At 42.3% G+C, this 26,815-nt stretch overlaps 1 protein-coding gene across 1 annotated transcript in view; it reads left to right on the top strand.

Annotated features, from left to right (window-relative positions):
* The first annotated feature begins 5,608 nt into the window (after nucleotides 1-5,608).
* gch2 (GTP cyclohydrolase 2) overlaps nucleotides 5,609-26,815 on the top strand; it is a 35,307-nt gene continuing 14,100 nt past the window's right edge. The window contains exons 1-2 of the mRNA XM_069931113.1: nucleotides 5,609-6,036; nucleotides 23,268-23,377. Of these exons, the coding sequence (XP_069787214.1) occupies nucleotides 5,733-6,036; nucleotides 23,268-23,377 (414 nt within the window). The 5' untranslated portion in view covers nucleotides 5,609-5,732. The remainder of the gene's footprint in view (nucleotides 6,037-23,267; nucleotides 23,378-26,815) is intronic.

Here is a 26,815-nt window from a genome sequence, read left to right as displayed (position 1 = left end):
CCAGCACTTTTGTGTACTGCACTAAACCCCAACTTCTGGAGGCTCTCTTGTTTTCCTCCCGTTATCCTCAACAGCTCATTCTCATGCAAATACCTCTGCCAGGAACCCAGTGGTTAATGAGCCTTTGCAAGTCAATTTCTAGGCAAAGTAGCTTGCAGGGTTTGTCTCATTTCCAAATTTTAGAAATATTTATTTAGCATGTAGTTTGGGAAGATATTTTAAAATTGTTCTTATATCAATCTCATACACCTGGCTGTACTTGTTCCTGCCAGGCCATAAATCTTCTCAAACTGGCTCTGTCACTTATCGTGAAACAAGAATGACTGCACGCACTGTGATTGTAGCTAATATGCACAGGTGCTGGAGAAACACAGCAGGTGCCTCACCTCCTCTGGAGGCAAAGATAATATAACCAATGTCTCAGGCCTGAGCCCTTCATCAAGCCATGACTGAGAAGTAGATAGGAACCTGAATAAAGACGGAGGGAAGAAATGGCAGTGGGAGGAGCACAGTCAAGAGGCCATAGGTGGGCATGAGTAGGAGGGCAGGGGAGAAAAGCTGAGAATTGATCGGAGGAGGACGTTATGTGTTTTTATATATATAGTTTTGCGACAGCAAGAACTGGGGCTGTTGGAATGCACAATTTGAAATAGCAATTCAGGGAAGATATCAATTCAGAATTAAAGATAATCAGCACCAATGGAAAACTATGGCCTGGCCTGAACATGAAGAGCAAAGTCTCCAGCCTATATAAAAGTTTTCCCTCTTCCAAAGTGAGTTGTCATCAGGTGGCTTTCCACAATGGGATATTATTGGGTTTGATGAACACCCATCACCAGGAAGAATTCACATCAACCAAATCATAAGTAAATAGCACAATATTTGTTGAATGATTTTGTTATTTTATTCATTGAAAAATAAAGATGGAACACAGCTGGATGCTAAAGCGTCATAACAAACCTTTCAAGATGAAAAATTAATTGTATTATTTTGAAATCTATTATATTTTGAATGTTTCATACAATAAAATTACAATTTATCTACATATTGTTTGCTTTTAGGATCATGATTGCTTTTTTCTTGAATATTTTATTTATGATTTTCCAAACAAACTCAGTTATCAACATTATCAATGTCAACAGGATCAGCAGGTGACCTACAATTTAGAAATATCAGTTTTATTCAGTTTTCTGCATCTCCCTCCCTCTCCACCTCCCATATTTAACACTTAACTAACCACAGTTACACTCAACATTCAAGGCATTCGCAACAAAGGTAGAAGACGTACGTCAGGGTTTTATGGGTTTGTCACTTCACAACAGCCAGTGATCAGGCTGTTTTCTTCCCTTGGCTTTTCCTGATTAGGATGGGATGGACCACCCCCCCAATGATTGAGGGATAGATCAGGAAGGTAGGGTGGCAAGGCGTGACGGTGCACACTATAAACGTGTTCCTATGGAATTAGGGCCATGATTTCTTGAGGTTAACATATTGGATGAGGAATTTCCATCCCACAGGAAAAAAAGAATGGAATAGCAATGTGTGAAGAAATTGCACCTATATGACCCAACAGAAATTTGGGCATATGCCTCATGAAATCAGAACAGTTAATGGCACTCTCTCTTTACATTAGATATCAAATGTCTGAAGCAGCAACAGAAGGTAATGAGAACAGACTGAACTCGTGGCTTTTCAAGAAAAGGGGGTTGGGGGTGAAATACTTTACCTCCAGCCACTGCTGGAAACCCCATTGAGCGGATGCCCTGGTGCTTTTGGCGAACAAATTCTGGTGCTTGCAATCTGATCCCACAATATCACTTTAGAGGCATTAAGATTCCTAAGAAGCCCCAGCTGCGCAAATCATTACTGGTGGCATAAGGAGGAGGAGAAGGAGGAAAGCAACCCACTTTGTGGATGCCATATCTGATCAGAGGGCAGAAAGAGTGATCTTGAGGCATGAGGTCGACTTGATAAGTTATTTGAATTCAATCACATTGTTCTGTCCAAAATAGAATGGTTTTCCCCAGGTGGCTGAAAATGCAGGCATGAAACTAAGCAGAGATCATTGTTCAATGTGCAGAGCTGCAATGATCAGAGCGTGGAGGGAGCATTCAGAAGCAACTTCAACATTTTGTACAGGTGATCAAGAGTCTTTGACGTTGAGTTCCCCACCACTGAACATGCAGACTCCAAGCTCATTCAAGGGTGAGGAACCACAGATTCTTAGGATTTTGAGACTGAAGCTTTCAATAATTCCTTGATTTCTGTTGACGACCCAGAGAGAACAACAGAGGAGCTTTCCCCATGAAGGAGTATGAAATTATTGATAGCAACAAGTTGCTGTTACCTTCATGGTGTAATGGAGGCAAACAATGGCGGTTTCACTATCACTTCAATTGCAAAATCTAGCCTCGACTAAAGAAATGTGATTCATTTATGGGTTCCAATAGCAGCTGACAATGTAATGTCATTTCATTTTCCTATTTTACCAGCACAGACAAGTAATCAAAAGACCAAAGGTTCTTAAATTTTAAGAAAATAGCAAATCTTAATTCAATTCATTTGTGGTTAATGTAAATAATGAGCCAGCATTAAAAAAATTATCCCTGAGACTTACAACAGATAACACAGAATTGTGAAAACTTCACAAAATGGAACTTATCCAACTGGAATTTTGTGTGATGTATTTATACTGGACCCCACACTACCTAACAAATACACATTTTCGAGAACGCTTGGCCTGTTCCAGGTTCTGGAAAATATTTAATGGACTGAAAGTCCTCCTTTTGTGCCTTCATAATTCCATGATTTTATAATATAAAAGGATACTTTTTAAAATTGTATTTTGGAGATTCTGGACATTGTGTATCACAGTGGCATGTTTTACTAATGCCTTATAAAAAAAACTGAGGTCCTCCATCAGCCAGCTCCCCACCATGACCACCAACCCCCCCCCCACCCCCCCACATCTCCATCGGGCACACAAAACTCAAAACGGTCAACCAGTTTACCTACCTCAGCTGCACCATTTCATCTGATGCAAGGATCGACAAAGAGATAGACAACAGACTCGCCAAGGCAAATAGCGCCTTTGGAAGACTACACAAAAGAGTCTGGAAAAACAACCACCTGAAGAAATACACAAAGATCAGCATGTACAGAGCCATTGTCATACCCACACTCCTGTTCAGCTCCGAATCATGGGTCCTCTACCGGCATCACCTACAGCTCCTAGAACGCTTTATCAGCGCTGTCTCCGCTCCATCCAAAACATTCATTGGAATGACTTCATCACCAATATCGAAGTAATTGAGCTGGCAGAGTCCGCAAGCATCGAATCCATGCTGCTGAAGACCCAACTGCGCTGGGTGGGTCACGTCTCCAGAATTGAGGACCATCGCCTTCCCAAGATCATGTTCTATGGCGAGCTCTCCACTGGCCACCGAGACAGAGGTGCACCAAAGAAGAGGTACAAGGACTGCTTAAAGAAATCTCTTGGTGCCTGCCACATTGAGCCCCGCCAGTGGGCTGATCTCACCTCCAACCGTGCATCTTGGCGCCTCACAGTTCGGCGGGCAGCAACTTCCTTTGAAGAAGACCACAGAGCCCACCTCACTGACAAAAGACAAAGGAGGAAAAACCCAACACCCAAACCCAACCAACGAATTTTCCCTTGCAACCGGTACAACCGTGCCTGCCTGTCCCGCATCGGACTTGTCAGTCACCAATGAGCCTGCAGCTGACGTGGACATACCCCTCCATAAATCTTCGTCCGTGAAGACAAGCCAAAGAAGAAGAAAGAAATAACTTCAGTCACCTAATTTCTCTGTTCTCTATGCAAGTTTCTACTTGGTTCTCTAGTTTCCTGCCACATCTCAAAGAAGAGTTGCCAGTTTAATTGACTATTGTGTGTGGAAAAAAAACCCTTAAAAAACTCACTGGTAGGATTGTTCAGCCAGGAGGCAGCATGGCCAAATACTCTCCTTCAATATTTACAGTATACTGCCACACTGATTAAAATAACATTGTCATGGGGAAACATATTAATGGAGCTCTCCAGTAATCTTTTCTCCATGAGAGTCAGATAATACTTAATGCCAATATCTATCTAAGTTCATCATTCACTGCATAGCTTCTAGAGATTCGGCTTAAATGATTGCATTTCAGCCAAGAAGTGATCTTTGCAAGCACACGATATGCTTAGAAGTTTGGGAAAACTGCTTCCATTGTGATCTTCAGATAGTCCTTCACCTTCCATTTATGATGCTGACAGCTGCAGTGGCTGGATGAAGTTTTGAAGTGAGACATTGAAGAGGAGAACAATTTCACTAAGAACAAAAGAAACTGCTCGAGGAATGAGAGAGAGGAAAGACAGGCAGTATTAAAGAGGAGGGAGGGAAGTGTGGGTAGGCAGTTTGTAGGCTGATGAGGGATGAAGAATAACAGATAGATGGAGCCAGGTGGGGACCAGAAGGCATGGAGTTAGGAACAGAGGTGAAAATATGGGGTGGGGGGGGGGGGGGGGGTAATGAAAAAGAGGCAGATGCTGAAAACCTTCCTTGCTGCCCACTACACCCTAATCTTAGTGTCATCTGGAAATTTGTGGCTCCAATTTACCATATTATCATCCTGATAATTGATATAGATGCCAAACTGCAATGAACTCAACGCTATTCCTCAAGACACACCACTTGTGACTGGAGTCCAGTCAGTCAACTTCTACCACTTCTGGCTTCTCCAAGTCTTCCTCTAGTTTACTACCTCATCCTGAATACTGAGCAACGGAACCTCCCTTGCAGGACTTCATCTCACAATGTATTGCATATTCAATCACAACTTCCTTGGCATGGAACTTGACATTATCCTGTTATGCTTCCAGGGCACTTCATACTCCTGCATAGTTCATTCCTGGGTACAATAATGTCACAGCAGTGGAATTATCTGAAGATCAGTAACATTCAAATGCAATTCCAAAATCTGGAACCAAATTAGTTCAGGCAACAGAAAACTACTGGACGGTTATGAAACAGCATCTAATTCATTTCAGGGAAGAAGCAACTTGTCCCCTTATCTGATTTAATAAGCGACTGGATCCAGAGCGATAAGGATTCTTCGTCACGGACAAACGAGCCGTTCTATTCAGGGAATTAGAAGATAGATGGCAAACGCTGACCTTGTGCACATCCTGGAAATAAACTCAAATAGGTTTTTTTTTTAAAAAAGTGCCTTGTGGTATTGGCCAGGTTTCTAAATGCCCTTCCCAATGTCCTGGTCTCCCTGCCACCTCTCACCGAACCGAGCGTCCCTGAAGCTTTGAAGCCCCCAGGCGAATTTCAGAACGGATGACCGCAGGGTCCCATCGTTTCCCTCCCTGGCGACTTTATGGCCGGACGCAATAAGAATGCAATTGCTGTGATTGCAACCCATTTCGAAGTCAGTGGAAGTGCGTGCGGCGTGGACATGCTTCTCGCTTCCATCCAATGATCTTTCCCCAGGATAATCCTGCCTCGGGCAGTCCATTTAATATGGGCTCAGTTGCATTGGCACCGATGCTGACGTGTGAACCACGCACTGAGTAATTCAATGAGATGAGACTCCGGTTCATCTCCCGGGGTATAAATAGAAGCGCGGCGATGCAGTGAACACTGATCCCACTGGGCGCAGCGCGGAACCTGCCGCCGCCGCCGCCGCTTTACCGCGGCGCCCCCACCCCCCTCCTAAGCCCGGGCTCCATGGATTACGCCAAGCAGCTGGTGGCCGCGGAGATGAACGGCGTGTGCTGCGCCAAGAAGTTGGTCGCCAATTGTTTCGACGGCTTCAACAATTTGAGTCTGGAGCCCAAGAGAGTCCCGGCGCAGTGGAGGAGCGAGAAGGCGCGCCGCGGAAGTGGCAGCTTGGCGGAGTTGGAGGAAGCCTATGACACCATCCTGAGAGGGTTGGGGGAGAATCCCGAGAGGGAAGGGCTGCTCAAGACTCCCCACCGAGCCGCCAAAGCCATGCAGTTCTTCACGAAGGGCTATCAGGACAGTATTGTCGGTAAGGGCCGATTTCCCTCTTTCGCAATCCCGCTTTGAATTGGGTCAAGGAGCGAGGTGACGCGGAGTCCGTTGCAAACACTGAACCTCGGCAGGTCCCGCCGCGTCTCCGAGACTCTCACTCGGTCCCGTTTTAGGGCAGCCGGGAAAGCGGACCCTATTTCACCCCGCGCTGGAATCCGAGGCAGCCCAAGGGGAACTTGGCAGGACTGGGGTGGGGGCTCGGCTGGAAACTTCCACCATTCCTCTCCCCACCACCACTCCTCGCTGGGTTCCCGTTTGAGTCCAGGTTGAGTGAGGAGTGACCAGACAGAAACGTGACCACCCCCGCTACCGGCTCCGACTCGCCCGTGGTCGGGCCAAGGTGACGGGCGAGGATGGCAGAGGGGCCGCCTTCTGAGTCGGGGAGGGGTGGTGGGGGGAAGGAGAGAAGAGGAGGGGGGGGGTGGGGGAAGAACGGCCGGCCGGATTGAGGAAGCGAGAAGACCTGGCCAGACCAGCAATGTCGTAATGTTCTCTCCCAAGTCGCGGTCAAACACGAAACAGGAAGGTTTTTTTTTTGGGGAGGGGGGGTTAGAGTAAGGGTGTGATGGAACACTCTAATTCCCCCCCCAAACTCGCATACCACCCACCTGGTTTACACCAATGGTTTTCAAACTGTCCCCTGAAATTCACAGTCCACCTGAAGCAATCCCTTTGCCACTGATGGTCTGTGATGAGTAAGGGATTGCTCAAGGTGGGATGTGAGTGGGAAGGGAAGGTTGAGAAATACTGCTCTAGACCTAATTGTTGCTGAAATATGTTGCTTAAGAAAAATTGTCATTGGCCCATTTCCTTGAGTCATTTAGGTATGATTACAGCAGAGGTTTCACTTTTGTTTCCACTCGCATCCACTTTTTATTTTTCACACTATGAACCATACTAACCAAAATACACACAAACATTTCCCTCTTGAATATACACAATGTCATTTTCTTCCCTCCCTCCTTCACCCCCCCCCACCCCCTCAACGTTCAACCTATATTAAACTATGTCATCACACAATGAAAATAAACAAGAAATTTGTGTTTTCTTCTTTGACATACTGGGTCAGTTCATTTCGTCGTCTTCTCCTTCTGTCATTTTAGGTGGTGGAGGACCTCTCTGTTGTGTTCCATGTACGGTTCCCAAATTTGTTTGAATACTTTAAGCAATCTTTTACTAATCACAGAGCATTTATGGCATAGGAATTGCTTAAGGTGGACTGTTTAGTTTAAGGGGGCGGTTTGTAAACCACTGATGTAATACCACTGGATGGCCCACCCCTGATACTGTACCCCCCCCAAGGATTCCTAATAAAGGTCGTACCGCCCAATCCCCTCCCTCAGCACTGCCTTGGAATTGGACCAAGTGCATGTAAGATATGTCGGTAAACCTATGGCAGTTGAAGCCTATCAATCTCAATTCTGGTCTCTCGGGTCTATAATTAATAGTGCTACAAAGGGGGAATCTTTTGGAGGAATTCAACAAAGACCCTGCATCAGGAATTTGAAACTCATGGCAAAATGTACAAATGAGATTGCTCTCTTCAGAAACTACCTCAGTGTCTTGGCCACCAAACATTAGTATATTTTAAGCGCAAGAAAATTTCAAAATGGGTACCATGCCCATCATTATTTCAATGAGCATGGTTCAAATTTTTGTATCTTGGCAGTAATTCCTCATTTAATTCTTTTGGGATTGTTAAACCTTTCCTTCTATTGTATGCCCCCAAATTGTTCATGGCAGGAATAGCTCCTGTGCTCACAATTTCAGGCTGAGGTGTCGCTTGCGTTCTCTCCTGAACTTTCATATCTCTTAAATAAGAGCAAGTGACATTTTTCTAGTCATCACTCCTTAGTTGTGTGGCTTAAATTTGTATTCCTACAAGAGAATATATGTTTTAATACTGCTCATAAAGCCAATGTCATGAAGGATCCCCATCATTCCAGCCATGACTTCTTATTGCTGCTATCTTCAAGACAATTTCAAGAACCGTTTTAATCCGACAGCCATCAGACTTTTGAACATACCCTTGGTACCCTAACCATGAATTTTCCCAGTATCACCAAAAAAAACTGCACTATAGAAAGATTGCTTTTTTGTAATTGAACTAATAGGAATTGTGAATATTTATCTGCAATCTGATTATTATTTATGATATTTCTCTCTTGCCATATTGTGACTATTTGGCTGCAACAAATAACTTTACAATATTCTACTGCACTGGAGTTGATCATACTATATTTTCACTTTAATTCCTAATTTCATATTATACAAATATAATACCATTCATAGAACTTCTTGAGTGACATCACTAATAATTGCAAGATTTGCACTGTTCACAATTTGTGGGTTGATTTCTTTTGAGTATTCTAATTATCCTGCAGATGTTTGGTACTTTCTGCGGCTGTTCCAAAGTTCTGTTATTGTCTGAAAAATGTTGCTACTGACTTGAGGTTTCAGTAAAATTTGGTTGCCATTGTCCATGGGTTTGTAACCAGGCATTCCTATTACCCAAACCTGGTGTACAAGTGGTGTACATTTTTGAATGTTTCACTAAGAACTCCTATTAAGTTTGCTGAATGCTAAATCAAAGGGCAAGAAGGATGTTCGCACCACAGTGCTGTCAAGGCGATGGTGTGTATGATTGTCTGTGCTTTGAAGCTGCTGGAGATGTTTGTAACCTCCATAAGAGGTGACTGAGGCTATGTACTGGAAGACTAACAATATTTTAATCTCTTTGCCAGAGACTAGTAGATGGAGTTACCACATCATTTTTCCAATACTACAAAGTTGCCACGAACACAACAAACATAGGAGTGCAAACAGGAATTTGTATTTGACCACTTTTTGAAGGGCAGTGGATTTTATAAATGGTACTCTATGATCTGCCCAGAATTGCCCTGTATGATGATAACCTATAAAATGTACATCTTGTACATGAACTTGTTTGAGACTCTGGTTGTTGTAAGAATCTTTAATGTCTTTCAGTTACTTTATTGTCATTTTCATACTCTAGAGCATAAAAATAAACTGTGTTTTCCCTGAACAGTGCCGATAAATGTGAGATGAATCCCAAACAAAAAACAATCTGACAGACCAGACTAACCAAGACACCCCATGCACGCCACTCGGCCAACCACGGAAGCCTCTGTGAATCTACGTGCCACAGTCACAAGCAAAACAAAGCATGAACACCAGACAAAACATATAACCAAGTCCTAACCACATTACCTGCCCAAGAAGCCACCGTGGATCTATGCATAGCCATCTTGAGCATGCTTGTGGTAAGGAGACAAAAAGCAACACAAAATTCACAAGGGACGCCATTTAACAAATAACCCCCTCGTTAGGACCAGTCAGCAGGCTTGATACCGCATCATAGTAGCAGGCAAGATCATAAACGTCATTACTTCAGTACAGACTCACAATCCAGTCAATTGACCCCAGAGTTCAGCAACTTTGTGCCATTGTCCAGAAAGGGAGACCCACACACTATCAATGCTAGCCAATGTCGCTACCGACTCCCTCCAACACTGCTCACTGAAGTGCCTGCTTTGACCGGTAGTCCTATCGTCTGCCTGGCTGATCTCACTATCACACTTCTTCTTTGGCCTCTGCAACATTCTCCAGTCCTCTCAGCTGTCATGAGAGCCTGTATGGAAGGGATCCCAACTTCCATCCCTCCATAACTTGTTCTCTGCCAACCATTTCCTCAGCCACCAATGCCACTCAACACTTCTGCAGCAGTGCCCGTGGACGTCACCTTGAGGTACCCTCAATGCTCTTGTTGGGTTCTAGGTGTTTTTCAACACTCCAATAGTCCAATCCTCCTGTTTGTCGATGTGCACGGCTCTTATTTTAACATGCGCGTTGCTCGTGCTGCTGCCATCTTGGTCCAGGAACCAATGTTTGATGATTACAGATAAGTGGGCCCCTGGATCTTCATCACAATCCTCCACCCTTACTCCATGCGTCACCCAAAATGTGCATTCCATTTGCGCATGGAAACCGGTCCTTTGGCCCAACTTGTAAATACTGACCAAAATGTCCCACCCACATTCACTGTATAGGCTCTACCCATGTTTGAGCTCCCAAATGCAAGCAAACCCTCATTTCTTTGTATCAAATTCCATCAAATGTATCACCTGCTTGTGTTTGGCCTGTATGTCTAAACCTATCCTCTCTATGTATTCATCCAATTTCTTTTTCTTAAAACATTGCAACAGTAACTGCCTCTTGCAGTTGATTTCATACACTCACATTTTTTTAGATAAGTTACTTCTTGGGTTGTTGTTTAAATCTTTTCCCCAGTCTTAAACTGAAGTCTTTTGGCTTCAATTTCCCCTACTCTGGGCTCTCAATCTATTCCTCTCATATACCTCTGAGATCACCTGTCATCTCCCTTGTTACTCAGGCCCCTGAGTCCTAGCAACATCCTCATAAATCATCTCTGCACCCTTGACAACATATTTTCTGCAGTATGGTAACCAAAACTGAAAACGATACTCTAAATGGAGCCTCACCATCATCTTGTACAATGGCAACATGACCTCCAACATCTATACACAATACTCTGATCAAGGCCAATGTGCTCAAAGCCTTTTTGACCACCCTAACCTGTGATACAACTTTCAAAGTACTATGTACTTTTTAATTTACAGCATGGTAGAAGCAGATTCCAACCATTTAAGCCCATGCTGCCAGTTACACCCAAATGAACCTCCAACGCTATACTTTTTGAGGGTGGAAGAAACCGGAGCACCCAGAGGAAACCCATACAGACACGGGGAGAACGTAAAAAATCCTTTCAGACAGCGCAGGAGTTGAACCGAGACTGCTAGCGCTGTAATGGTGTTGCGCTAACCATATCTGCACTCCCAAGATCCATGTGCTCTTCAACACTTGCCAGATCCCTACCATTCACTGTGTAGGTCCAACCCATGGTAGAGCTCCAAATTGTAGCACCTCACATTTTCTTTGTATCAAATTCCATCAGGTTTTCCTCTGCACAACTGATCCAGATCCTGCTACAAATGTTGGCCACCACCTTCAATTTCTACAATGTTCAACAGTTCAGTGTCATCCACAAATTTTCTAATCCTGCCATGTGCATTTCATCTGATGGAAATGATAAACAGCAATGGACCCAGCACTGAACCCTGTGGCACACCACTAGTCACAGTTTTCCGTCTGGAAAAACAAATTTCCATTATCACCCTTTGCTTTCTACCATGAAGCCAATTTTCTATCCACTCTGTTATTTCGCCTTGGACCCTATGTAATCTAACTTTCTAAACCAGACTACCCTGGCACCAGAATGAATGTTAGAAGAGGTGCACAGTGCAAGGCTCAAAAATTCACCCAGCAGTGGGGGTGGGAGGAGGAGACTTTTGCCATCATCTGCCCCTTCGGTGTAGGTGCTGTGAGCAGTGCTTTTATGGTGTCAAGTATAATTAGTCGCTAGTGATGTTTAATGCACGCTAGTGATGCCAGAAGGGGTGGGGTGAGTCTGATAGCGAGTGATGGCCATGACCATATGGAGGGGGAAAATGCCCATGCATGCCTCCCCCCCCCCACCCCCACCCCTTCCCTTGGCTCCAACCCTGTGTTAAACCTTGTCCATTGCTTTGCCAAAATCCATGTCGGCACTTCTGCCCTCCTCAATCTTCTTGGTTATATCTTTGAGTCTCACTCAGATTTGTGAGACAAAGTCATGCTGACTCTCGCTAATCAGCCCTTGTCCATTTAAGTGCTTGTATATCTTCTCCCTCCGAACATGCTCACGGTTCCCGGTCCTCTTACAACGCCACGTCCAGTACACAAAGAACGACCCCTTGGTTGAACGAGTGACTCTGCTCCATGCGAACCCACATTATGCCTACGTTGAGTACCTGGACGGGCAGGAGGACAGAGTCTCAGTAAGGGACTTGGCCCAAGCCGGATCAGGTGCAGCAGTGCCTTTAACCCAACCTCCCCCTATTCCTTCTCCCCCAGGTCATGTCCTTGAACAGAGGGACAAGCACCACCCCACCAGCTCAGGCCAGACTGTCGACAATGCCGTTGGGGAATTGAGCGAAGCAGTGGCCACACCCTACGCGCCTGCTGGCAACACTACTCTGGCAACCCCAATCCCAGCACCACGGCGGTCACGCCAGATGATCAGGCCCCCTGACTGGTGCAGCCCCAAACCTCCATCCATCCCGGGATCAGTTCTCAAAGGGGTGATTGTGACAGTACAGATTCTGTCACCAATGTGTATATGTACAGATTGTAGTGAAGGATGACTGTGATTGGCTGAGTGTGTAGCCATACCTGCTGGCAGGTCTTAAAGGATTGCGTTTAACCAGACCAGGTCATTCTGGACTGGTCGACCTACTTGTGATATGCTCCAGTCTTTTAGTTAATAAAAGCCTTGGTTTGGATCAACAAGTCTTTGGTCCTTTTGACGCACTCTACAAGGAGCAACTGCACTCCTTGGCAAAATGGGTGGTCTGTTCCATACTGCAGGTTGTGTGCTCCTGAATCACTACTGTTAGGAGCCCAGAGGACCCCAAAACCAAACAGCAATAGAAATTCACCAAGACAAATGGTTACTTAAACAAAAGTTGCTTTTTTAATTATCTTTAAACATGAAAATAGGACGAAACTTTAACTTAACCCTCTTCTAATTCTAAGCACACCTGTATGTAAAGTGTGTGTAAATTCAGAAAAGTTCTTTAATTCACAGTCCAATCTCACTTCTCACTCCTCCAAGTTTACTGATATCAGGCAATTCTGATACTATGCACAGAATTTAACATTAATGAAGTTCACCAGGCTTTGGTGTTTGAAAGGTCAATGGCTACTGCTCAGGAAGGTTCTTGTCAGTTTTCAGAGACTTGTTGCTCGTTGGACACAAACTAATTCCTTCTGATCAGCCACTTCAGTGTCTTGCTGAAGAAACTTGCCCTATCAGAGTTCTCCAGATGATAACCTCTTTCTTTCAGGTCAGCACATAGTTCCTTTTTGTTTCCCTTATTCCAAGTGAAACATTATATGGCCAGTCATCTCTTCTTGAATAGACCACAAGAGCTTTGAACAGGCTGAACTAAGAACTTGCAACCCATCTTCAAAATGGGTTTTTTCCACATGCTTGTCATGTTCTAGTCCCAGCTGCTGCTGCTGAACTGAATTCTCTCTCTCTCTCTCCCTCTCTCAGAGAAAAGCCTGTTTGACTCTCTCTGCTTGCAAAACCACATGCAAATGCAAACTGCATTCAGACTGAGGCACCGGACTTAATCTACCGTTCATGCATCTGTTGCTTTCCATAACAATAATCCATTACTCCACAACATGACCAATTAAAACCTACTTGTGAAGTCCTTATAGGTATTCAAAGTTTTTGTAAAGGCAATTGGAGCCTGGACTGTCTGGCTTGAGCAGAGCTCTGACATCTTAAATGAGATCTGTGTTGTGAAGTGCTTGTATCTTAAAAAAAACCCCCACACACAAACACAATTTATCTCCTTTAAAACATATCTATGTACAATAAAAAATGTAACATAATCTGTCAAACTACCCTGAATAAAACTGACAAATCAAATTTTGGAGGATTTGAAAGTTATGAAGACCAAAAAAAATTAAAAGTGTAAAAAGTGCAGATGGTGGTTTCAACTATTCTAATGTAATCTAAGCTCTAATTCTGTGATTTAGGTCCGCAATCTGAATGGTAACTGTTTCTTTCCACAGATCCTGTCTGATCTATTGAGTGTTTCTATATTTTAATGTTTTAAAAAGAAAATTCACTGGATAAACTATTATCGAGAAATGTGTAGGATTGGATTTTTAGATCTTGTTGTCATATTTTAGAAATTTCAGTACTATTGGAAATGATTGATGTAAAGATCAGAGAACATTGGGACAATACTGTGCACTATGCCCTCTAAATTTCCAGGAATGAGCCAAAGGGGTAGGCTATGTGAGGAATCAGATGGGGGAAAATTTACATGATTTTTCTTCCATATTCACTAAGGAAATGAATATTGATTCAGGTGAAAAAAGGAAAACTAGTTGTGAGGTCATGGAAAATATTCAGATTAATGAGAGTAAAAGTGGATAAATCTCTGGGTCCTGACAAGATATTCCCTAAGACCTTGAGGGAAGTTGGTGTAGAAATAGTAGGGGCTCTGACAGAAATATTTACAATGTCATTAACCGGGGGAGGTGCCATAGGATTGGAAAGTAGCTCATGTTCCATTTTTTTAAAATCTAAAAATAAACAGGCCTGTGTGTCTCTCATCAGTGGTAGGAAAATTAATGGAGCTTATCCTTAAAGATGGGATATACAATTATTTGGATAGACGGAATGATTAGGCATAGTCAACATGGTTTTGTACATGGTAGATCATGTTTAACAAATCTCCTAGAATTTTTCAAGGATGCTGCTGGAAGATTGATGAAAGGAAGGCTGTGGATGCTGTCTATGTGGACTTTAGTAAGACCTTTTACAAGACTCAGCATAAGAGCTTGGTTAGGAAGGTTCAATCTGTCCATCAATGCAGAGAGGTGCGTGGTTCCTCCGCCTCTCCTTAAAATGAATGATGGGTGTAAGAGGATGCAGACTTCTAGAGGTACGTCAGGGTTGGGGGGCCAGGTGGCGGGTGAAATGGGGGAAGGACCAGAAGATTCAATTTTCGAAGAGTAGCTATGAAGTATTGAACTGCACGTTCCACAAACATTTCTATGACTGATTCCACCTGCATTGAATTCGTCCATCGTTATTGAATGAAGATCTACCAGGACCAATGCCTGAAGAGGGCGCACAAAATCAGTGAACCGGTGCGGACTTGAAAGGCCAACATGTTTCCGCTCCGTAAATGGTTATACGGTTATATTAATGTTCAAGTAGTGAAATGGATTCAACAATGGTAGGATGGGAGATGCCAGAGAATAGTGGTGGAAAATTGTCAAATTGGAGGCTGGTGACTAGTGGAGTGCCAAGGGGATATAGCGATGGTAAATTGGATTAGTAAATATGTAGATGATATTAAGATTGGTGGTGTTGTGGACAGTGAAGGTTTTCAAAGTTTGCAGTGGGATATAGGCCAGTGTAATGGAAGATTTTAACCGTGTTTTTTATTTTTGCAGCCTTTGCTTCTGCAAGGCTGAGAACCTGCTTGTTTTTTTTAGAATCAGCAGACATAAGCTAAATTCCACCGAGGGGCCAGAGATGCAGTGACGAAAGGACATCTATGTACCAAGAACATTTAGTCTTCCAGCTTGTTTTGGTCACAGACTGTCAGAGGCCTAGCCTTGATGCAAAATAAACCATTGTATTCAAAGTGATAATCTGAAAATTATGTTATTCAATAGAAGCCTAGGCATGCTAGCTTGCTCGCTTATCTTTCTTACTGTGCTGGAAATAGGTGCTTGGGTAAGCAGTTTTTGGGTAATATAAGCCATGGTCCCACTGCTGAAGTTTGAGACTCTCCAAGAGGTGGCAACATCTCTCAGCAAGAAGAAGAACTTCTAGAGTCCAGCCAACGTCATGGTTGGGGGTGGTGGAGAAGCTGCTACCGGCGCCCTGACAACCTACTACAAGTGTGCAGTCGTTGCCTCGCTTTGGCAGTTGGGACCAGTCCAAGCGCTGATAAGTATAGTTGGAAAGGGCTTGCATATTGTAGTTTGAAATCAGCTTTTGAATTTGTAATAAACATTTGTATAAACTGAACTGCTCTCAGAGTGTGTGTCTATTTTCTTTCGGTAACTCAAACACTGTGACCGATCTAAAATGAACAATATGAGAGGTATACGTTTACCCAAGACAGTCAGTTAGAAGAATGGGCTGAACAATAGTGTTACGGAGTCCAGAGGACCCCAAATCCCAGCAGCAATAAATATGTACCATGACAAAAGGTTACTTAAACAAAAGTAGTTTTTAATTATAATTGAACAAGAAAACAGAATTAAACTTTAACTTATTACTTAACCTACCTAACCCCTCTCTAATTCTAACCGCACATGTGTGTAATGTGTATATAAGTGTAGAAAAGTTCTTTGGTTCACAGTCCACTGTCACTGGTTGCAGGCAGTTCTTTGTTCTGTGCACAGAAGTTAGCATTAATAAAGTTCACCAGGCTTTGGTGCGTAACAGGCAAATGTTTACCACTCAGGAGGGTTCTTGCTGGTTTTCAGAGAGAGATTCCTTTTCCAGGACATCCGCAACTGATTCCTTCTCAAGCAGTCTTGCTGACGAAACTTGCCCCCTTCAGGGTTCTCCATGTGATCCTCGTTCTTTCAGGTCACCACAGAGTTCCTTTCAGAAAGCCAGTCTTCTCCTTTGACCAGGCAGTCTTCCAAAGTTTGCCAGCTTGTCCCTCTGGAACTGAAGTTTCTGTCCCTCCTCTCTCTCACTCCCTTCCTCTCTGAGAGCAAAGCTTTGGTCTTCATAAGAGTATTGAGTACAGGAATTGGGATGCTACATTGAAGTTATATAAGGCTAAATTTGGAATATTGTGTGCAGTTTTGGCCACCTAATCATCTGAAGGATATCAACAAAATAGAGAGTGCAGAGAAGATTTTCAAAATTCAGGGTTTGAGTTACAGGGAAAGGTTAAACAGGCTAGGACTTTATTACCTAGAGCATAGAATATTGAGTTATTAGATAGTGGTATTTAAAATTGTGAGGAGGACAGACAGAGTAAATGTGCATAGGCTTTTTCCATTGAGAGTGGTAGAGATTCAAACAAGGGGACCTGAATTGAGATTGAAGGGGGAAAAGCATAGGGGAGGGGGGAACATGAAGGAGAATTTCTTCACTCAGTGGGTGCTGGGAGTGTGGAATGAGCTTCTGGCCAAAGTGATAGATGCAGGCTTGATTTTAATATTTAAGGAAAAGTTAGATAGGTATATGGACAAGAGGGGTACGGAAGGTTATGGGCTGGCTGGGGTTAAAGGGACTAGGTGGAAGGAGATTTTCGGCATGGACTAGAAGGGCTCAACTGGCCCATTTCTTTGCTGTAATTGCTATATGGTTGTATAGTTATACTTTGTGTATGTAATTAGACTTTTGTGGTGTAGTGTAAAATGTGAGCACTGAAAATGCTTGTCAATTAAGTGGTAATAGTTCTTCTCACTATATCTTGGGTGATAATTTGATGAGATGATTTAGGATACCTATTTTGAGGAGATGCCAATCCTATTAAATCAATCTTGTCCATGTCATCAGTATTAGATTACAGTTTATGGTTTGCATTTCTCCCAATTACGCTGTCAGTAATCCCTGATTTTTTTTTTGTAATTACAGTTGAACATGAATCAAAGTTGGTGAAAATGGAAGTTTTTTCTGTAATGTTGATTTATTTTAAATTGTTTGTTTTTAAATTACACTGGACAACACATTTTTCAAAAGGTTTGCTTCCTGACAGATTGTGAATTATGATAGTCTACGAACACAAAAGATAATTTCAGATTTGCTGCATCTTGTAGGAAGTTGGAGAAACATTAAATTAACTTTTGTTGAATTTGGCTTGTTTAATTGCATAATAATGCTCATGAACTCTCAGGCTGATTTGCACATGTGCACAACAAATGTGAGGAGCCCATAATTTGACTTGGTCATCAATTTTCCAACTGAAGTAGAGCTTGTAGGCTTTAAGTGCAGTCATGCTCTATCCTTGTGCCTTAAGTGTACCTTTACTTGCAATAAATGTAAAAATGTGTCACAGCTATTGTGGTATTGACAAGACATTTCTACTGTTTTGAATTTTATTGAAGACAATAAATACTATTGTTAAGCACACTCCTATGCTATTGCCTGAAGAACATTTGCATCAATGTATATTCAATGTATAATCATTGTAATGCACAGCATCTATACATGTGAGCTACTTTTATAGCCTGCCTGCACCTATCCTGGCTAAGGCTCAAGACAACATTTGTGTAGTACCTACACTGAGTGCATGCCCAGGCATGCTTGGACTGATCAAAACTGCTTGCTTTGTGGGGAATATACTAACATATAAAATTCTGGCAGGACTGGACAGAATGGATGCAGATGGGATGTTTCCAATGATGGGAAAATCCAGAACCCGGGCCCATGGTTTGAGGATAATAGGCAAACCATTTAGGACCGAGATGAGGAGGAATTTCTTTACCCAGAGGGTGGTGAATCTGTGGAATTCATTGCCACAGAGGGCAGTAGAGGCAGGTTCATTAAATATATTTAAGGGGGAATTAGATCTATTTCTTCAGTATAAGGGTATTAAAGGTTACGGAGAGAAGGTGGGGACGGGGTACTGAACTTTAAGATCAGCCATGATCTCGTTGAATGGCGGAGCAGGCTCGAAGGGTCGAATGACCTACTCCTGCTCCTATCTTCTATGTTTCTATGTAAATAACAGGAAATCTCAAAAATAGGTTGCATCTTTTTTTTTAAAAAGTACATGATGGGTAAATTTTATGTTGATTTTTGTGATCAACAGCCCAAAATCCATAAAATAAACCCCAAAGTGTTAAAGCATAAACTTTATTATGCAATGATGGAAACCAAATTGATTCAGCTGTGATATTATAGTTTAAATAAATGAACTTTGGCTGTGGTTACTTTGGATGCCAGTCAGCATTTGGTGCAGAACCCACTACAAAGAACTAGATATGAGCTGATGCTCCAATGCTGTCTTTTGGGATATTAAACTTGCCCTCTTTGAAGGTGGAAGTAAAAAAAAAATCAAAGAAACAAATGATTTATTTAATGGTTAATCAACATCATCACAACAAATTGGTCTTTTATCCACATGCCAGTATAGGAGTTTGCCATGTCCAAATTGTACTACTTTAGATAAAAATCATAAAAAGAAATGGATAAAATAAATGCTCAGTCTTTAGGATAGAGGGCATGGTTAAGGTGAGAGGGGAGAGATCTAAGAGGGACCTGAGGTACAACTTTTTCCACTTAGAGGGTAGTCCGTTACCTAGAATGACCTGCCAGAGGGAATTGTGGAAGTGGGTAATTGTAAATGTTCTAAAAGCATTTGGATCGGTACATGGAAAGGAAGGCTTTGGAAGGATATGAACCAAATGTAGGCAAACATGCCTACCCCAGAATGTCAACTTGGTCAGCGTAGATGAGTTGGACCAAAGCATCTGTTCTGCATTGTAAAACTGATTTTTTTTAAAGTACACTTCAATTAATAAATCTTTGGATAAATCATTGAGGGAGCTCCTCATCTCAATTTCACTGCAAGTTGTGGGAGGAGTGTTTGAATGTGTGAACTTCAAAATCTTTGCCTTCTCCATCCAACTTTTACTGGCATAACAAATCTAGCAAGATTTTTTAAGTGCATAAGTAAGATTCCACTGATTTCTAGGAATATGGTCCACGATTACTCAATTTGGAGAAGGAGCATTTGGGATGTCACTAAGAAGCTTGAATCCATGATTTGGGGAAAAGCAGAATCCCATTGTAAATGACATGTACTGCAAATGTTTCATTTGGGTGTATGTGTGTTATGCTTGGTTTCCAATGAGGAGCAGAGAATGCTGCTTTGGGTTGTACTTGTACAATCTGATGATAATACACTTGAACTTGGAAGAAATGCTTAATCTCACAAACTACTCTCCCATCTGTCCTAACTGGTATATTCTGCATTTCCCCTTAGTGAACATGATGGGAATCTGGAGTTAGAGGAGTTGCAGATCTTGAGGAGATGCACACTGAGGGAGTGGTGAGGCTGCAGATAGTTTTAAACTTGGAGAGACAAATTTTAAAATTCAAGCCATTTTAGTCAGGAGTATTTTAGTATTTGGCACTTTCTCCAACCAAAACATTTCAAGGTTTTAATCAAGGTAATCACTGCCTAGACATTATATGGTTGTATATCTAGGTTTATCACATGGAACTTGCAGCATCCTATAGAATAACATTTGGTTATGTCTTAAGTGTTGGCCTTAACAATGTGCAATTGGTTGGTTTTCTCAGTGCAGCCAGTTAATTTTTAATTTTATTTACAGCACGGTAAAAGCAGACTCTGGCCATTTAAATCTGTGCTGCCCAATTACTCCCAAATTGACCTACAATTCTGTACATTTTGGATGGTGGGAGGAAACTGGAGCCCCCAGAGGAAACACACACACTGGTAGAATGTACAAATTCCTAACTGACAGTAGTAAAATATGAAAATTTGTAGACACAATGCTGAAGAAACTGAGCACGTCAAACACTCCTTTATATAGCAACGGTAAGTAGACGTAACTGTTTCTGGCCTGAATCATTCATCAAGGTATGGAAAAATGTTAGCAGGTAATGAAGCAAAAAAACTAAGGGGACAGACAGTGCTGGATTAAATTTTGTGTACTGTTCCATGGTCTCTGCTGTGGGGAGATCAGATTTGATGATGCCGTCAAGGAGCAGCCATTTACTTTGTAAATAAGATCCTAATTCTCCCTCTCAGATCTTGTATCTTTCTAAAGGAAATTAATACAAACTTGAAAAAGAGCATTTAATTTATTGCAGTGTGCAGTTGTTGTCATAGCATCATGCTAACTGCATTATCCTAGCGGTATCACGTCATTGTGCTAAGAAGTGCTTTAAGAGTGATAACTCACTCGCATCTCTATTGATTTAATATTCAATACAACTCTAGCAATATGAATACAGAATTTCTCGAGCATCTCAGCAAGTCAGGCAGTATCCATGGGTAGAAGTGGTCAATTTTTGGATCTGAACCTTTTATAAAGACAAAGTGAGTAAAATTACATAATTGCACATGTAATGTGCAACTGCATTCCATCCTTTCTTTGCATTTAATTTTTGACATTGTGACAGATTGTGTTGGTTTTCTATTGTATATCGATATGATTTTGGGAGATAAATTGGAGCAGGTTTTTTTAGTGTTAAGAGCCTTTGCAAAAGCTTTGGAGAGTGCCCAGGATATGTCACTAATGGATTGTTGCTTACAAAAAGACAACAGATGAAAGAACTCATCGCAGCCGCAGATTATTTGGGGTGGAACTTGCTGTTCTAAGAGGGTCATTTGATTTTGCAAGCATAGAAAGTAAAACAGGCTTTTTTTTCTCTCAGAGAGAGAATTCCATTCTGCAGTTTTACAGTCAGCGACAGCAGCTGGGATTGGAACAGGACAAGCTGGCAAGCTTGTGGAAACCCCATTTGGAAGACTGGTTGTGACTGTTTAGTTCAGTCTGGTCAAAGTCCGTGTAGTTCATGCAAGAGGAGAGGACTGGCTGCTTAATGTTTCACTTGAAAGAAGAGAAACAAAAAGGAACTCTGTGGTGACCTGAAAGAAAGAGGTGATCATCTGGAAAAACCCTGATGGGGCAAGATTCTTTGGCAAGACACTGCTGTGGCTGATTAAAAGGGATCAGTTTGTGTCCAGGAACAACAAATCTTTCTGAAAACTGACAAGAACCTTCCTGAGTGGTAACCATTTACCTTTCAAGCACCAAAGCCTGGTGAACTTCATAAATGTTAAATTCTGTGCACATTATAAGAATTGTCTGCAACCAGTAAACGTGGAGGAATGAGAAATGAGATTGGACTGTGAATTAAATAACTTCTCTGAACTTACACTTGTTACATATACGTGGGATTAGAATTAGAAGGGGGTTAGGTACCCTCAAGGCTGATACTCAGGTAGATGGTGTGGTGAAGAAGGCATTTGGAATGTTGGCCTTCATAAATCGGAGTATTGAATTCAAGAGTAGGGAGGTTATGATGAAATTGTACAAGGCATTGGTGAGGCCAAATTTGGAGTACTGTGTACAGTTTTGGTCACCAAATTATAGGAAAGATATAAACAAAATAGAGAGAGTGCAGAGAAGGTTCACGAGAATGTTGACAGGATTTCAAGGTTTGAGTTACAGGGAAAGGTTGTGCAGACTAGGGCTTTTTTCTCTGGAGCGTAGAGGATTGAGGGGGGACTTGATAGAGGAGTTTAAGATTTTAAAAGGGACAGACAGAGTAAATGTGGATAGGCTTTTTCAATTAAGAGTGGGGGAGATTCAAACTAGAGAACATGGTTTAAGATTGAAGGGGGGAAAATTATAAGGGGAACATGAGAGGAAATTTCTTTACGCAAAGGGTGGTAGGGATGTGGAATGAGCTTCTGGCAGACGTGGTTGAGGCGGGATCATTGGTTACATTTAAGGAAAGACTGGATAATTACATGGATAGGAGAGGACTGGAGGGGTATGGACCGGGTGCTAGTCAGTGGGACTAGGAGGGTGGGGATTTGTTACAGCATGCACTGGCCTGTTCTGTGCTGTAAGTAGTTATATGGTTAGTTAATAGTGATAAGATAAAGTGTGATTCTGTTTTCATGTTTAAAGATAATTAAAAGCAACTTTTGTTGAAGTAACCATTTGTCTTGGTTAATATCTATTGCTGCTGGGTTTTGGGGTCCTCTGGGCTCCTAACAACATGTATGAATAAATGAATGCATATGATTGAAAGAGCATTGTGTCTGTGTCCTGGATTAGAAACACTTTTCTAACAATATTTCTTGCAATTACTAAATATGGGCCACAATATCCTCCTTTTGCAGAACATTTCAAATATTTGTCAAACTTTATGTAAGCAAATGAAATTAAAAAAAAAACTTGAAGGTGCCTGGTACCTGAAACAAAAATAGAAAATACTGGACATACTCAGCTGGTCAGTCAGCAGCAAGAAAATTAGGTTAATGTTTTGGTCAAAGGCCCTTTCTTGCCTCTCCACTCTTAAGTCTTTGTCCTGAAATATTAACTTTGTTTCTCTTTCCACAGATGTTGCCTGATCTGTTGAGTGTTTACAGCATTGTTTTCTTTCCTCTCTGCAAGGTAGCAAGTTCTAATCAATGAATTAGTTGCTCTTCCTTGAGTGTGTATTCATTATCTTTAGAATGATACAAGATCTAAGAGGGACAAGTGGAATTGACAACCTAAGCACCAGAGGGGAGAAGGTTTGTTGACTGAGGGGAAAGGAATATATTGTTTGGAAACATTGGAAGAAGCATAAGACAGATACAATGGAAATGGAGAAAATTGCAGAATGGTATTTGTAGGAATTGGGGTGGGAAGAAATATTATCAAGGTAATTGGAGTTTGTAGAAAATATTGACCAATAGCCTAACTCCAGGAATGAAGATACAGATGTTCTAAAAATTATTTTAGAAATGTTATTACCATCGTGCAGCTTCAACTCCTTTCCAATGCAAATTCTCTCATCTTTTACAGAAATTTTGAATGATGCAGTTTTTGATGAGGACCACGATGAAGTAGTTATTGTGAAAGATATTGAAATGTTTTCACTTTGTGAGCACCATTTAGTTCCATTTTTTGGCAAGGTTGGTATACAGTCTTTATTACACCTCTAATGTGGTGCAGAATACATAGAATTGTACTGTTTGACAGCACAAATGTTTTTAAAAACAGGAAAAAGGTTTTTGTAAATGTCCACAGTTCCTTTACTGTATAATATTTTGCAAATATTAATAAACTTTTAAACTGAGCTAGTATGCATTCTCTTGAAGCCACTGTTTCTGGGAAGGGATTCATTCAATGTCTTAGTTTTTTTGGCCTTATAATTAGTTATACTGAATTTATTTGTGCAAGGTTAATAACTTGCTGGTCTAAAATGGAAATGATTCTTAATCATAGCTCTGAATCTATTAATCTTCAGTTTTCCTAGAAAGAATTCCAGTCTACTTATTAATACATCCAAGTGTATGCAAAGTAGAATGATCAATCTAAGCAAAATCATTCTCATTTCTTTGCACATTTTCTCTTCAGATTTTTTTTTAAACCATAGATTTCTTGTTTTTGTACAGAATAAAGGAAAGGAGCCAGCTGATGGCTAAGGATATCTCCGAAACAAAAAAACATTTAGCTAAAACCAGAGCTATGCAATATTTCTGAACAACTTCATATAACATTCCAACCACACAAAAACCCTGAAACCATCAAGCCTCCTAATCACCTTTGTACATGTTTATGCTCTCCAGCATTATGTAGTTATTATTGCTGAGGAGTGAATACAGTAGATGACTTGAGTACAGTAAAACTCCTGTTACCCAGATTTCCAGCAACCAGCCAAAAAATAAATGTTTTTTTAAAATACAGAAGTTTTAAAATTGGCGCACCTCAGTGTTAGTTTGCTCAAGCAATCAGAAAACTCACTTACCCTACATCTACCAATCCCCATAGGTGCCATAAAAGGGATCGAATACAATGAGCTGTTAATTAATTGAGTGTAAACTTGATTTGATCTGTCAAAATATTGAACTGGAATGTTACAGAATCTGCCTGATCTCAGTAGTTCCAGCATTTGTTGCTTATTTTTGTTTTTAAGTGCCAATAATATTTTGCTTTTTTTTAATGCAAAACCAACCATTGTAGATAGGTGTACGGGTTTCTTTAAATGCAGAAATGCAAAGAAACAGTGAGCATTTTTCTGAGCATTGGTTACTGTGGTTGAGAATAATTGTCTGGTCGGGCACACCCATTGGCCAAATGCACCTATGGCCCCTTCCTCAGGTTCCTGGATAAAGGTGACTGTTCCACATCCCTCTCCTCAGTGCAGGTCAGTCGACCAGTGTGGATGTGCCTTTGTTCTTCAGTGAATAAAAGCCTATTGGTTTCTCACCAACAGTTTTTCGAATAATTGATTCAATTATGCATCAATTTTATTCACTAAAAAATTTTTTAACAATAGAGCCAGAAAGGCTGGAAGTTAACCTTCAATTGCCTGAGGCATCCACCAACTTTGCACTCTGGCTACGCTGCTATGACTCATTACTGCAGGCATCTTCTACCACTGTGCGATCAGAGATCGATAAACTGCAGGTACTGTACTCCCGGGTTGGCACCCTGATCAGGGATGGCACATCGTACCAGGAAGCCATGGACAAACTCGAAGGACAGTACCTGCTGAAGATCAACGTTGTCTATGCCAGACACCTTCTAGTGACCAGCAAACAGCCATCTGGTGAGTCCAATGCCAAGTATCTTTGGGCCCTGCGAATGTAAGGCCATGACTGCTGCAGAGTACACTTGGACCTGATCAGGGATGCCTACGTCATGGGGATCAGGTCGAATTATACCTTACTGACTTTTTGGAGCAAGGGAGAGCAGTCGAGCTGGCAAGCATGCTGGAAGTGGCTCTCCAAAACTTGGAGGCCAACTGGACCGACAACTTGGGTGCCTTGTGGATGCTCCAGGCGCTGCCATTTTGGGATGCGCTGACATTCCCCCGCTCCGCTAATGACCTGACCATGGCAGCAGTGCTCCGTGAACACCTCAAACCCCGTAATCTGGTGGTCCTCCAGGCAGATAGGGAGTTGGTGATATGCCAACTTCAGGTCAATGGTTGAAAAGACCCTGTACTGTGCAATTTTGTTGACCATGTCAGCTATGTTTTAAAGTGGGTATACATCCAATTGCGTGTACCTGTTGATGGTCTGATTGTAGTCGACGACCATCCTGTTCTTTTCTCAATTCCATACCACCACTACCTGTGCTCGCCAAGGGCTGGTGCTAGATTCAATGATCCCTTCCTTGAGTAAGCGCTGTACTTCTGCCCAGATGGAGGCCCTGTTCCTGGCACTGTACCACCTACTTTTAGTGGTGACAGGTTTACAGTCAGGGATGAGGTTGGTCTGTACCCCACACTGTCAGACACCATGCAGGAGACCTAGACGTCCATGGTATGTGACTTGGAGGCCAATTAAACCTTTTGGTTCATCAGCAATACTGTGAGGGAAAGGTGCTGCACTATGTCTTGGTGTATGAAGCTCTCTGTGCCCCCAATGTCAAATAAGCAACTTGTCAAGTAGCTGTTTAGCTTGATGTCCATCATTGACCTAGTGAACTGATGCGGGCCGTCAAGGTCGAGTATGATAGAGGCCAGTGTCAGTTCACTGCTCGTCACTCTTGTGGAAGATGGCAGAGCCTAAGATGGCACCCAAGATGGCAACTCCCATAGTTCACACATGGCACTGCTGGTCCCCAGTGATATCAGTGTCCAGGAAGGCAGCCCCTAAAATCCACATGCAGTGCTGCTAGAAGTGGTTTTGACTTGCACATTTTGGCATAGTGTCCATTCTTCCTGCAGCGAGTTGGATTCTTTGCTGGGCAGCTTTTCCTTGGATGTTTGCCCAGGCTGCAAAAGTAGCACTTCAGGTTTGAGGTGGATGACTGCCTCTACCACTTCCTGTAGGCCCCCTTTGGTGTTATGAATGGTGTCTCGGTCTTTCAGCAGGAGATGGACCACATTGTGGACCAGTTCAAGCTACAGGCCACCTTCCCGTACCTTGGCAATGACACCAACAACACGGCCTGCAGTACTATGTCACCAACCTCCAGAACAGCCAAGCTCCTTAACCTCACATCCTTCCCTCTGATGGCTGAGGCTCATGCAGCCTTCAATCACATCAAGGAAGACTTGCCAAGACCACAGTGCATGCTGTGTATGAATCCACCCCATTCCAGGTGGAAAGCAATGTGTCAGACTTCACTCTGGCTGCCACCCTTAAGCAGACAGGCAGGCCAGTTACATTTTTCTCACACCCTGCAGGGCCCAGAAATTCAACACTCCTTGGTTGAGAAAGAGGCCCAGGCCATTGAGGCAGTCTGGCACTGGTGCCATTACCTAGCTGGTAAATGATTCACCTTGCTAACTGACCAATGTGCAGACGCATTCATGTTTAACGATGAGCAGTGAGGCAAAATCAAAAAGGACAAGATACTGAGGTGGAGAATCGATCTGTCCACCTACAACCACGATA

This window comes from Narcine bancroftii, chromosome 4 (assembly GCF_036971445.1).
Source record: "Narcine bancroftii isolate sNarBan1 chromosome 4, sNarBan1.hap1, whole genome shotgun sequence".
In the NCBI taxonomy this organism is placed as follows: Eukaryota; Metazoa; Chordata; class Chondrichthyes; order Torpediniformes; family Narcinidae; genus Narcine; species Narcine bancroftii.
Note: the sequence above shows the minus strand (reverse complement) of the source record. Positions and strands in the feature narration are given on the sequence as shown.